The 13236-nt window shown below is 47.0% G+C and overlaps 1 protein-coding gene across 5 annotated transcripts in view; it reads right to left on the bottom strand.

The window, feature by feature from the left end:
• The window catches only part of gpatch1 (G patch domain containing 1), a 29342-nt gene extending 16730 nt beyond the window's left edge, over positions 1–12612 (bottom strand). For 3 of the 5 annotated variants that reach the window (XM_084016352.1, XM_084016354.1, XM_084016353.1), the window contains exons 1-8: positions 12503–12612; positions 9073–9207; positions 6773–6858; positions 3742–3902; positions 3563–3660; positions 3385–3443; positions 2912–3166; positions 2089–2239 (exon numbers count right to left, since the gene is read on the bottom strand). In XM_084016352.1, coding sequence (XP_083872478.1) covers positions 2089–2239; positions 2912–3166; positions 3385–3443; positions 3563–3660; positions 3742–3902; positions 6773–6858; positions 9073–9207; positions 12503–12572 — 1015 coding nt within the window. In that variant the 5' untranslated portion in view covers positions 12573–12612. Of the gene's footprint in view, positions 1–2088; positions 2240–2911; positions 3167–3384; positions 3444–3562; positions 3661–3741; positions 3903–6772; positions 6859–9072; positions 9208–12364; positions 12384–12502 lie in introns of those variants that run through there. The other 2 variants (XM_084016355.1, XM_084016356.1) reach the window with 2 other exon arrangements.
• Between the last annotated feature and the right edge of the window lie 624 nt (positions 12613–13236).

Below are 13236 nucleotides of genomic sequence, written 5' to 3'. Positions count from 1 at the left end.
TTTCCAGGCAGCATGTGATCTCTAAAAGCCAACTTGAGGGGAAAGTGTGCGTAGCTGGAAGCAAACTCGGAACCACGCCTACATTCTGGAGACTGGAGGGGATCTGTGCTGACCTGAAGTCAGATTGTAGGACGTGTAGAAGAAAATGTGTTACCTTACAATTCTTATTTGTATCTCATTTAATATTCCTTTCTCTCGGAACATCAAATGACCTGCTGAGCTGTTTTTATTGTGTTTAACCCTTGCCGTCTTGATGAAAAGACTCTTTGATCTTTCACTCTTCCTGAACTGTCTCCGTAACATTTGTCTCGCATACATTGATCAGGGCCCAATGGGTGACCCCTGTAGTGACATCGTCTAGCTGTCCCGAGAACAGTCACACCTTGTAGACATCCACAGTCTCTTCCTCTGCAGAGAGACATGTGTTGATTCAATGCAAATCCACTCATGACACCTTCCCTTTTGTTCTCTCGAATGTTCTGTATAAATCCACCTCGGCCAGGCCATTCGGGAGACTGGATCTTCATGGATACACTGTGAATTTCTTTTCTCCACTGTCAGTGATTAAACCTCATTTGAACCAGCCACAGAAGAGAACTATTCTAGTTCTGATGACTCGACACTTTAATTCCCTCCATATCATCCGTTGGACCCCGTCATCATGAACTCCAGCAGGGTTCTTTGTACGGAGGGATCCTTGTTTCACAAACACCTTCTTTGAAAAGCCAAATGATTTGTAAATATTGGATCAGCGCTGTGTCGCTGCAGGAGGAGGAGACGGCCGTCTGACGGAATCCAGGATCCAACAAACCCTCCATGAGATCACTGCAGGACACAGCGGGCAATTACATCATCCTGAGTTAAGCCCAAGTTATGCTTCCGCGTCGACACAACGCAAGGGGGCTTGCGGACCCCCCTTACGTCCAACGCAAGGGCCTGACGTGCACCTCCCAAAAATCCTAGACGTGCGTCGAGGCGACGCAACACCAACACAGCGGCATTGGCTGTGATTGGTCCGCTAACTACATCCGCTTTCAAGACCGCTATCCGGTTTCCACTCAAACACCGCCATTTAAACTTTTAATAGGCTACTTTTATTGTTTTCACCTCGTTTTATTGTTTGCACCTTGTCGCTTTTGCACAAAGAAATAAAACACCAAGTTCTGAAAAATAGTGGATGTTTAAAGCCGGAAGGTAAACAAATAGGCTATAACGAGGCTAACGACGATATACGCCAAGAGTCTCGGTCGGTCGGTGAGTCTTTACAAAAAACATAGCGCCCTTTACCGGTGTGGCATTGAATTGCATTTTGACACGTAAACCCAACGCAGAACCATCACGGTCTCCAAGCAACTGCGTGGCCGTTGCGTGGCCGTTGCGTGATCACTACGCGGAAGCATAATCAGGGCTTTACTGTGCATGATCATCAGCACACAGAAATACAGCCATGAAGCGTTGGTTAGGTAGCAAGACCTGGATCTGCAATTCATGTAGCAACTTGTTGCATTACTTCTTTCGTCTGCCCAAGCTCATCTGCAACGTTGTATATTGTAGAGCATGTTGCTCCATGTTGGTCCACTCATGTTGCTCCATGTTGGTCCACTCATGTTGCTCTGTCCCACTGACGTTGACTGCAGCAGCAATGTTACCCCTTGCAGTGCTTTGTTTTCTTGGTTGTTGCTGTTGCCACTTAATAAAATGGTTTCCGGGCCTCCACCTCCCCAACAAGTGTCTCCATCTCATTATCCGAGAAGTTTTCTTGCTCTTTTCTGTCGCTGTGATTCACCGAGAACAATTGCATGCCGGCTCATTAATATATGGATCAGCGGTCATGAGGTGCTTTGCATTGGCTGTTGGGGTAGAAATGGGCGTGTACAGGGCGGGATAAGAGGCGGATTCAGGTACACACACCTGTAAGGAACATTGCTTACAGTTTGCGTACGGACGGTTTTATTAATCCGATTTTTTAACTTTGGCTTTTGGGTGTACGTACACTTTTAGTGAAGGTCCTACGCACAGTTTTATAAATGAGGCCCCAGGACAGTCCAGGTGTAGCACCAGTGTGGTCCTGATGCCTGGCGACCTTACCTCTCTTCCTGATGTACTGCTGGGGGGCCGTCCACCCGTACAGACCATCTCCAGGCTCCTCCCCCCCCAGCACCGTGTCGTACCTGGACATGGAGTCTCGGTGGTAGACCTCTTCATCGTCGTCGTCCTCCAGGGCTCCCACGCCGAAAGCCTGCAGGTCAAAGGTCACCAGCAGTGTTCAGAGTTTTGGTGTCCCTTGTAGAAGAAAATGTGTTACCTTACATTTCTTATTTGTTTTTTTATAATGTTCCTTTCTCTCGGGAACATCAAATGTCCTGCTGAGCTGTTTCTATTGAATTTAACCCTTGCAGTCTTGATGAAAAGACTCTTTGATCTTTCCCTCTTCCTGAACTGTCGCCGTAACATTTGTCTTTCATACATTGATCAAGGCCCGATGAGTGACCCCTGTAGTGACATCGTCTAGCTCTCCTGAGAACGGTCACACCTTGTAGATATCAACAGATGTCTCTTCCTCTGCAGAGAGACATGTGTTGATTCAATGCAAATCCACTCATGACACCTTCCCTTTTGTTCTCTCGAATGTTCTGTATAAATCCAACTCGGCCAAGCCATTCGACAGACTGGATCTTCATAGATACACTGTGAATTTCTTTTCTCCACTGCCAGTGATTAAACCTCATTTGAACCAGCCACAGAATTGGACCTGAAGAGTTTTTGTCCTCCTACTAGAACCTGATTAAGAACCGGATCTAGAACCTGATCTAAAATCTGATCAAGAACCTGATTAAGAAGCTGAACTAGAACCTGATCAAGAACCTGATTAAGAACCTGATCTGAAACCGGATCTCGACGTTAAGCCCACCTGGCCGGCCACGCCTCCTCTCCTGGAGCCCCTCTGCGAGTCTCCAAAGAGACGGCTCCTGGTCTCGGACTGCGGCTTGAACAGGTCTACGTGTTCTGGTTCTCTGCGGCCCAGCAGCGCTAGGCCCGGGTCCAGACCACGGTACCCCAGACCCTGAACTCCCAGCCTGGGGTTGAAGTCCACTGGTGTCACATCCTTCGGGGCAAAGGTTACGTTCTCTGGAGCAAACTCGCCTTCATCATCATCATCGCCGCCCTGGTGGACAGAGACAGGAAGTGACATTCAACATTCATGTTCCCATGAAGCAGCTTTGATGCTATATTTTATTTATAGTTTGATGAGGTGGTCCAGGAGGAACATGGTGTGGGACTCAAAGGACTCCAGTCACACTGGATCATAGATTCTTAGTGTGATTTATCATAAGTGGTCACGATGATCGGATTCTGAATCTGTCCATCAGCTGTCCCACCCACCTCCGAGTCCTCTGATCCAGCAGGGGGCAGCATACAGCCGTGCACTCGGCTTCCTCCATCTGTCAGGAGAGGAAGAAGAGAGTCTGATCAGGAATATATATATATATATATATTTGTTTTTGTTTTTTTGAAGCATCCAGGTAATCGGCTGTAAACTCAGGTGTAAACTCAGCTGTACCTGTCTGCTGACGGCGAGCTTTTCTCTTGAGCCGAGGCCCGACACCCTGCCCCTCCCTCCAGCCCATCCTCCTCAGCAGCTCCACCCCAATGGATGACCTGACGGAGGAAACAAACACAGTCAGCTGGAAGTCACCTGACAGTCACCTGACAGTTACCTGACAGTTACCTGACAGTTACCTGGCGGGGGCGATCAGCTCCTCCAGCAGAGTGTCTCCAGGGATCAGCGCTGCCTGAGCGTTGACGGCTCTCGCCTTCTCTCTGGTGGCGTCTCTGCGACAGGAAGTGAACTCCTGACTGGTGCTGATCTCTTTGGGAGCGATGCCATGTTCACCGAAGTCCTGAGGCACAACAACATCAGTCAGGACCACTAGTGATAGTGTGATCACTACAGGACACACAGTGATCACTACAGGACCCATAGTGATAGTGATCACTATAGGACCCATAGTGATAGTAATCACTACAGGACCCATAGTGATAGTGTAATACCTACAGGACACACAGTGATAGTGTAATAACTACAGGACCCATAGTGATAGTGTAATAACTACAGGACACACAGTAATAGTGTAATAACTACAGGACACACAGTGATAGTGTAATAACTACAGGACACACAGTGATAGTAATCACTACAGGACCCATAGTGATAGTGTAATAACTACAGGACACACAGTGATAGTGATCACTACAGGACCCATAGTGATAGTGTAATAACTACAGGACCCATAGTGATAGTGTAATAACTACAGGACCCATAGTGATAGTGATCACTATAGGACCCATAGTGATAGTAATCACTACAGGACCCATAGTGATAGTGTAATAACTACAGGACACACAGTGATAGTGTAATAACTACAGGACACACAGTGATAGTGATCACTACAGGACCCATAGTGATAGTGTAATAACTACAGGACCCATAGTGATAGTGTAATAACTACAGGACACACAGTGATAGTGTAATAACTACAGGACACACAGTGATCACTACAGGACCCATAGTGATAGTGTAATAACTACAGGACACACAGTGATAGTGTAATAACTACAGGACACACAGTGATAGTGTAATAACTACAGGACACACAGTGATCACTACAGGACCCATAGTGATAGTGTAATAACTACAGGACACACAGTGATAGTGATCACTACAGGACCCATAGTGATAGTGTAATAACTACAGGACCCACAGTGATAGTGATCACTATCACTACAGGACCCATAGTGGCATCAGCCCCTCCCCCTGCTTTTGTTCTGACTCACGCTCTCTCGGACCAGTCTGTGAATAGTCCCTCCTCTCTGTGAATAGCCATTCCTCTCCGTGCCCACTCAATACCTGTTCAGACTGCACCTTTGATGCCTTTTCGGACGCAGCCAGCAGCCATTGAAATCGCTTCCCGCTAGCCGGCTAATTCAGGCTACTTCAGGCTTCTTTATTACCTTTCGTTCAAAATGGATCCCATTCTAGCCAGAAGAGCGCTGCTACGTGTTTTAGTAATTTAGTAATTCAGACCGTGTATACATTATATATATATATATATATATATATATATATATATGAACTGATCATAAAGAACCGGCCTGTTCCCAAGGATTAACCTTTCCTCCGTGTTTTGTTTACATCAGCTTTTTACGTGTGCTTTCCCCGGTTGTACCAATATGGCGATTATATTGGCCAGCGTCAAAGTAGTTTATATGCATGACGCGATCTGATTGGCTGACGGATCCGTCGGCGCCTGAATAGTTGAACTTTTCTCAACTTTGTGAAAAAATCACATGAGCGACGCAAGCGATGCAGCGGAGCGGACCCACAATTCATTTGGGCATAACGTGACGCAAGCCCATGCAAAGTCAATGAGGTCCATCAACAGGAAGGTGCAGTGTGAAAACGCCCTTAATTCTCATGTACAGGAAGGATCCTTTTCCCTGGTGGTACCCACCGAAACGGACGAGACGCGTGGGATGGTGTATTGGTGCAGTTGGATTAAGTCAGGTGGCACAGCAAGCAGTCTGCAATTCTACAATTATTATATTTGCATTCAACATTTTTGTTCAACCAGTGTATTCAAGATCACAAGGAGAGAGTGACTTATTAAGGTGCTGGTTGAAGGAAATGATCCCAATTGAGGGGCCGGAAAAATATGGCTGGAAAATCATGAGTATCACATTAATAGCTACAGATACTGTAAAACACTACAACATATGAGTGCATATATTGTCTTATTTTATCAAGTAAAATATAAGTTATAGGTTTACTCAACAACTTAATAGTTCATAGAAATTCAGGTAGAAATAGGTTAACTCAGGAGTTCCACAGCTTATCAAAAAACAAACCTTATTTTATTAACATAGGCTGCCTAAGGGCGCGATCCGCGCGGTCCCCCCGCCGCTTTGCATTCACACTACTCAGTCCAAATGGGCTTTGGCCCGTTAGCCGGTTGTGTAGGTCATCACGTCCTAATACTACACACGCATGGCTTGATGTGTTTCGAAGGAGCGCCGTCCCTGCATATATTTCTGGTAAACACTCTACCTGCATCAGCGCATGTGAGCATGAGCGGATCTGTGCGAGCAGGCAGCGCGAGCGCAGCGGATTTTGGACGGAGACACACAGCAGCATTTTTATTATAAATGTACCGGTCCTGTACCGGTCCGGTTCCGCTCACACCACAAGTCTGAAGGGTGCAACAGCTTATCAAAATACAGTGTCAACTTTCCGTGTTTTCAAAGTAGAAAGTGACATTGTGGTGGTTCAACGAGGCGGAACGGCATCAGAACAACACCAAGCGCGTAAATTAGACGAAGAAGAACGTAGCGTGAGCAAGCGGCGAGGATTGTTGTGGCTGCGCGTCTTGCGGAGCAAGTCTACACTACTGCACGGAGGCGCTCCTAATGTAAATGACTTATTGGCTTATTTTTGGCATATTGATTTTTTTTTTTTTGGCCTGGCTGCAGGCCTGTACAATGGTAGGGGAAACACTGCATGGTGATTACTAAAGGAGTCATAGTGATCACTATAGGACTCATAGTGATCACTAGTGATCACCACGACCCATAGTGATCATTAGTGATCACTACAGGACCCAGGACATATAGTGATAGCATATAATATACTAATAAATGTGACTTTACTTGCAGTCTAATATTATTATTCATAACGTTAGTGTAGCCTGATCAATGATATGAAACAAATCACTACCTCCTCGTCCATGAAATCTTCTGGTCTGGCATGATGTTTCTCAGCTTTCTGTTGCCGTGACGACAGAAAGGTTGACGGGGCCCAGCCTAAGGACAACAATAACAACAACAACAGTCTCAGACCAGGATGTTGGTCATTAAAGGGGCCATATTATGAAAAACAGGTTTTCTCTGGTCTCTACACCTATAAACTCCCTGAGCCTGCCAATGAGGAAAACAAGCAATTCCTGCATGGTCTCTGCAGTCCACCCTCTGGTAAAACGGTGCTTTTACAGGCTGTTCAGATTTAGCTCCTTTCTTTACGTAACAAAAGGAGTCATTTGCATAAGCCCGAACTCCTCTGCACGATGATAGGAGATCCGAAAGGGGGGCGTTTCGCAACGCAGCGCGGACAGACAGCGCCAACCAGAGAGACCCACGGAGAGCGCTGACGGAGAGCACGGACAGACCGACAGCAGGACTGACAGCCCAGGCCGACAGCAGCGCGGACCTACATGGACCGACAGCAAGCATGGACCCACAGCACGTACAGACCCGCGCAGACCCACAGCAAGCATGGAGAGTGTGGACCAACATCACGGACAGACAGCGCGGGCGACCGACAGACCCATTAGCTGCACGCACGGAGAGCACGGGCAGACAGCGCGCACGGACCCACAGCGTGCACGGAGAGTGCAGCCCAACTTCCCAGTCATGGCACTGGGTGATCCGTCTGGTGCTCCGTGAATAAATCCCTGTGCAGGTGAAGCTGGAGACAATCCTCCGTCTGTCTCACTGTCTCACGCGCTCTGGTGCGTCTTCTGCTGCCTCCGGTCGGACGGAACCCGGGGGCGTGTATCCGACAGAGCGCTGTGCACGACGGTCCGGGTCTGGTCTCTTGCGTTTCATTTTTACGGCTACGGTCCGCGTTAGCTTCTATGTGTGTGCTAACCACTTCACATCGGACTGCTTCAGTAACGAGGGTCAGTACTAAGCTGGCTTTGCCTCGACACTGACCCTAGTAAAAGGATCTGTCCCCACAATACGGGCCCCAGAAACTTCACCTGAGCCACATAGGCGAGCCATAGCGATAGATCCACGTAAACATTGCTGCATGCTGTCGTAGCGCAAGTAGTGTTGTCACGATACCAACATTTTGGTAACGGTACCAACATGTGTTTCGGTGCTTTGATACTTTTCGATACTTTTACAAATAAAAAGTGAATGCAAAAAATGTCATTACTGACTTTATTTTAATAGAAAATCTTAGAACAATAACATATTAATCAGCAAATAAAATAAAATACCACAAAGACAAGCTTTTCTAATGCACACAATTTTGAAAATGTTAAAATATAAATACAATAATATAATATAAAATATAATAATATAAATTAACCAGCTCTATTTTTTTTCTTCCAGAGCTACTTTTGATAAGACTGAAGGGGGGTGGTGCTTGCTTTTAGCACTGAATGTGGCTTTTTTTCCTGAGTAAATGACCTGTCGTTCCCTGAGTTCAGTGTGCAGGTCTGGGTGCTTGTCCTTTAAGTGTTTGGCGAAGTCGGAGGTGTTTCCGCCGTTAGCCATGCATGTTTTAAACACCGTTTAGACAGTGGTGCATCGGCGTTAACTGCCTCGCCTTGCACATTTGTTTTAAGCTAAAGTACTGCCATATCGCACTTTGCGGCGCTGGTTTGTCCGCAAGTTGCGGCGTGGTGACGGTTGCAGCAGCCATTCTCCTTTCCGTGCTCCTCTCGCTCGCGCTCTCTCGCTCTCTCCAAGCTTTCATCCAGCTCCGTTTGTTGCTCCAGTCCACGCTGCTCGCTAACTTGCTAGCTGTTTCCTCCGGCTTGCTTGCTTTTTCCTTTCATCTCCCCAAGCTGCGGCTCGCTCCTCGTCCTCTCAGCTGTAGTTACAAAGCAGTGACGTCACGTGGCGAGTTCGCCGAGCTGTTGCGGCCGCTGCCGGTGGCGCTGCAAGTACCGGTCCCGTCCAAATGCAATATAGTACCGTTTTAAATGCCTCAGGGCAAATTAGTACCGGTATACCGTGCAACCCTAAGCGCAAGCCGCCCTGTCTCTCTCCGAGTAGGGGATGACAGCCGGAGCTCATTAGCATTTAAAGGTACAGACACAAAAGCAGCATGTTCTCAGTAGAGCTCATTTGAGCAACTTTTAGCTGAAATTCATGACCACAGATGGGTTTGGGGCAATGCATATCGAATACAGTGATGTTGGACCTCTGACAGCTGTGTGAAATTGATGAAAACAGTATAATATGTGACCTTTAATGCTGGTCCAGGACCGATGCAGCAGCACTGACCTTCTTTGGTGCCCACAGTGTTGAAGTATCCGGCTGAGAAGCCGCCCGTGAACGCCCCGTGGAACCGCTGGTACCGGCCCTTCTCATCCTTCACCGTCTGCTCGTGGAGCGGGACGGGCTTCTTCCGGGGCTCATCTGTGTACGTACACACACACACACACACACACACACACACACACACACACACACACACACACACACACACACACACACACACACACACACACACACACACACACACACACACACACACACAGTTAACATCCGGGTTCCCCTTAGCGCATTCGTTCCCCCATAAACACCTGGGTTCCCCGTTAGCGCCTAGGTTCCCCCGTTAACATCCAGGTTCCCCCGTTAACACCCGGGTTCCCCTTAGCGCCTAGGTTCCTCGTTAGTGCCTAGGTTCCTCGTTAGTGCCTAGGTTCCCCCGTTAACACCCGGGTTCCCCGTTAGCGTCTAGGTTCCCAGTCAACATCCAGGTTCCCCGTTAACGTCCAGGTTCCCCATTAACATCCAGGGTCCCCCCATGTTAAGACCCAGCTGGTTCAGGTCCAGCAGCTGGTTCTGGTTCAGGTCCAGCAGCTGGTTCTGGTTCTGGTCCAGCAGCTGGTTCAGTTCCAGCAGCTCCGTCTTCCTGTTTGACCGTTTGCTGTATTTACATTTTATGGTTTTTGTCAAGTTTGTAACATGATTTAAATAAATACAAAATACCATTCAATTATTATCACTGTCCACACACATTTATCAACACAATTCCAATTGCTATATGTCTGCATGAAAGCAATTGTTAAATATGCAAATAAGCATATCGTTTGTTTTCATGAACGGCCGAGGTGTGCAGCACTTTAAATGTTGCTCTCAAGCAAAGAATTGTGGGTCGGTGTAATCTCCTTTCCTTTCGCATAGGAAGGTCCGTTGTATCCTCAAGGAGATCTGAAAGGAAGCATTGGAGCTCCTTTCCTATGCATTTAGAGAATTCTAACGGCTCTTATCATGGCGGCCACTTGTTTACTTCCGGGTCACTTCTTCAGTTAGGAACCTTCCTAAGCAAAATAGACTATTCGACCACAGCCGTTGGGTGCAGTCGAATAGTCTCTGACCTTCCTATACGAAAGGAAAGGACATTACGCCGACCCACAATTCTTTGCGAGAGCAACATTTAAAGTGCCGCACACCTCGGCCGTTCATGAAAACAAACGATATGTGCATTTACATATTTAAAGGAGTCATCACCAGGAAATCGCAATTTCTCTTGTTAAAACATGCATATCTGTGTTTGACCTCAGTTGAAACTTGCCTGAAAGGCTGGAGTTTGAAAGTGGCGCCGTTTTTTCACTTCTGCTCTTTTTCCGAACAGGAATAGCACACAAGGGTGTGCATTCCTAAAGCACGAGATTTTGATTCTGCGCCTTCGGTGACGTCACCGTGGCGGCTACTTGCATAAGCCCACCCCTCTTTCACCACCCAACCCCCCCCCCCCCGTCCGCTACCTGACGTCCTGCTGTAAACGTGTCTCTTCAACCGTCTCTGGCTCTTCACTCTCCGGTTCGGGTTCCGACTCTGGTTCGTACATAAATGCCTGAATTCCGTAAGGTTCGTCATTTAGTGTGTGCGCCATGACAGGGGGCTGTTTATGTTTTGGAGTCTGCATGCAGGCAAGCCCCCCCGGCTCTGTCCTTCCTGCGGCGAATCAACGCGCGCCTCATTACATATTATACAATGCACATCCGGACCAGTCAAAACCTTGCGCGTAATCTCGCGTGATAAAATCGCGGTACGAAAAAGGGTCAGAACAAGCTCAATGTTTGATTAAATTTTTTTTTTTTTTTTCTAATAAGTTTTACGAATTGATCCAAAGCGATCCAAGGGGGGCTGGATACGTATAAAACCAGGTTATGACTCCTTTAACAATTACTTTCATGCAGACATATAGTCATTGGAATAGTGATGATAAATGTGTGTGGACAGTGATAATAATGAATGGTATTTTTTTATTTATTTCAATCATGTTACAAATCCATCCATCCATCCATCTTCTACCGCAAAAACGAAACTAAAACCACAAATGAAATGTAAATACAGCAAACGGTCAAACAGGAAGGAGGAGCTGCTGGACCTGAAGCCGGTCAGTGAACCAGGGGTGCAGTCCAATAGTCTTTTTTGCTTAGGAAGGTTCCTAACTGAAGAAGTGACCCGGAAGTAAACAAATGGCCGCCATGATAAGAGCTGTTCGAATTCTCTAAATGCATAGGAAAGGAGCTCCAATGCTTCCTTTCAGAGCTCCTTTAGCATAGGATGCAACGGACCTTCCTATGCGATAGGAAAGGAGATTACGCCGACCCACAATTCTTTGCGAGAGCAACATTTAAAGTGCCGCACACCTCGGCCGTTCATGAAAACAAACGATAGGTGCATTTGCATATTTAACAATGACTTTCATGCAGACAGAGTAATTGGAATAGTGATGATAAATGTGTGGACAGTGATAATAATTTAATGTTTTTTTTTTATTTATTTCAATCATGTTACAAATGTTTGACAAAAACGAAACTAAAACCACAAATGAAAAGTAAATAAAACAACGGTCAAACAGAAAGGAGGAGCTGCTGGACCTGAAGCCGGTCAGTGAACCAGCTGTTGATAAAACCAACATGTGGAGAAGTGGAAGATGCGCTTTTTGTAGTCCATTATTGTAGTTTCTCCAGCGCAGACGCACGTCAATCGCCGGTGCCGATCATCAGCTGTCAATCATCAGCGGCCGCGATATAATGACGTAGCTTAGTGAAAGTCCGGTCGGATTCTCTGAACACCGCGGTCGACTATTCCTAAGTCCTTTTGAGTTCTCCTATCGCCTTTCCTTGACCCCGTGACGTTTTCCCCAGAGGTCAAGGAATAGGAGATAGGAATAGGAGTTAGGACCTTATTTTTTGACTATTCGACTGCACCCCAGCTGTTGATAAAACCAACATGTGGAGAAGTGGACGACGCGCTTTTTGTAGTCCATTATTGTAGTTTCTCCAGTGCAGACGCACGTCAATCGCCGGATCATCAGCTGTCAATCATCAGCGGCCGCGTTATAATGACGTAGTTTAGTGAAAGTCCGGTCGGATTCTCTGAGCACCGCGGCCGTCTTTTCCTAAATCCTTTTGAGTTCTCCTATCGCCTTTCCTTAACCCCGTGACGTTTTCCCCAGAGGTCAAGGAATAGGAGTTAGGACCTTATTTTTTGACTATTCGACTGCACCCGTTGTCTTCGCTTCCCTACAAACCGCGGGGCTAGGCTAACGACTCACAGCTTGTTGTTAGCTCGTTAGCTTAGCATCATAAAGGGCCCGCCGGAGACGCCTTGGCTCGTTTCCCGCCACGTGAACCGGTCGCGGCGTGTTGACGGGTAACCGGGCAGCTCGTGGAGGTCCTAAAGGGAACTCTACCTTCTTCCAGAGGCTCCAGAGGAACCCCGTAAGTCACGAAGTCCTCGTCGCTGTCGCCATCGGACGCCATGTTGTCCTGTGACTACGGCAGCTGCAGATGGACAAACCGTGCCGACCAGCGTTTTGAGGCGCACTACCGCCACCTATGTGTTTGAACCTGCATCGTCATCACGGGAGGAATGGCGACATCTAGTGGGTCTGAACCAGGACAGAGACGGGACTGAGAGTCAGGATTGAACCAGGACTTAGCCAGGACTAAACCAGGACAGAGACAGGACTGAAACAGGACTGAACCGGGACAGAGATGAGACTGAAGCAGGACAGAGACGGGACTGAACCAGGACAGAGACAGGACTGAACCAGGACTGAACCTGCTTCTATCCACTAGATGTCAACCTCTGATCAGAGTTGACACGTCTAAAGGACTGAAGTCAACTTGTCTTTCACCTGCATATTAGTACTAGTTAATACGAGTTACCTGCATATTGGCTCTACTCATCTGCATATTAGTACTACTTAATACTAGTTACCTTCATATTAGTACTAGTTAATACGAGTTACCTGCATATTGGCTCTACTCATCTGCATATTAGTACTACTTAATACTAGTTACCTTCATATTAGTACTAGTTAATACAAGTTACCTGCATATTGGCTCTACTCATCTGCATATTAGTACTAGTTAATACTAGTTACCTCCATATTAGTACTAGTTAATACAAGTTACCTGCATA

Source organism: Eutrigla gurnardus (genome assembly GCF_963514095.1).
Source record: "Eutrigla gurnardus genome assembly, chromosome: 1".
NCBI lineage: Eukaryota > Metazoa > Chordata > Actinopteri > Perciformes > Triglidae > Eutrigla > Eutrigla gurnardus.
The sequence above is the reverse complement of the archived record's forward strand: the minus strand, read 5'-3'. Positions and strand labels throughout refer to the sequence as shown.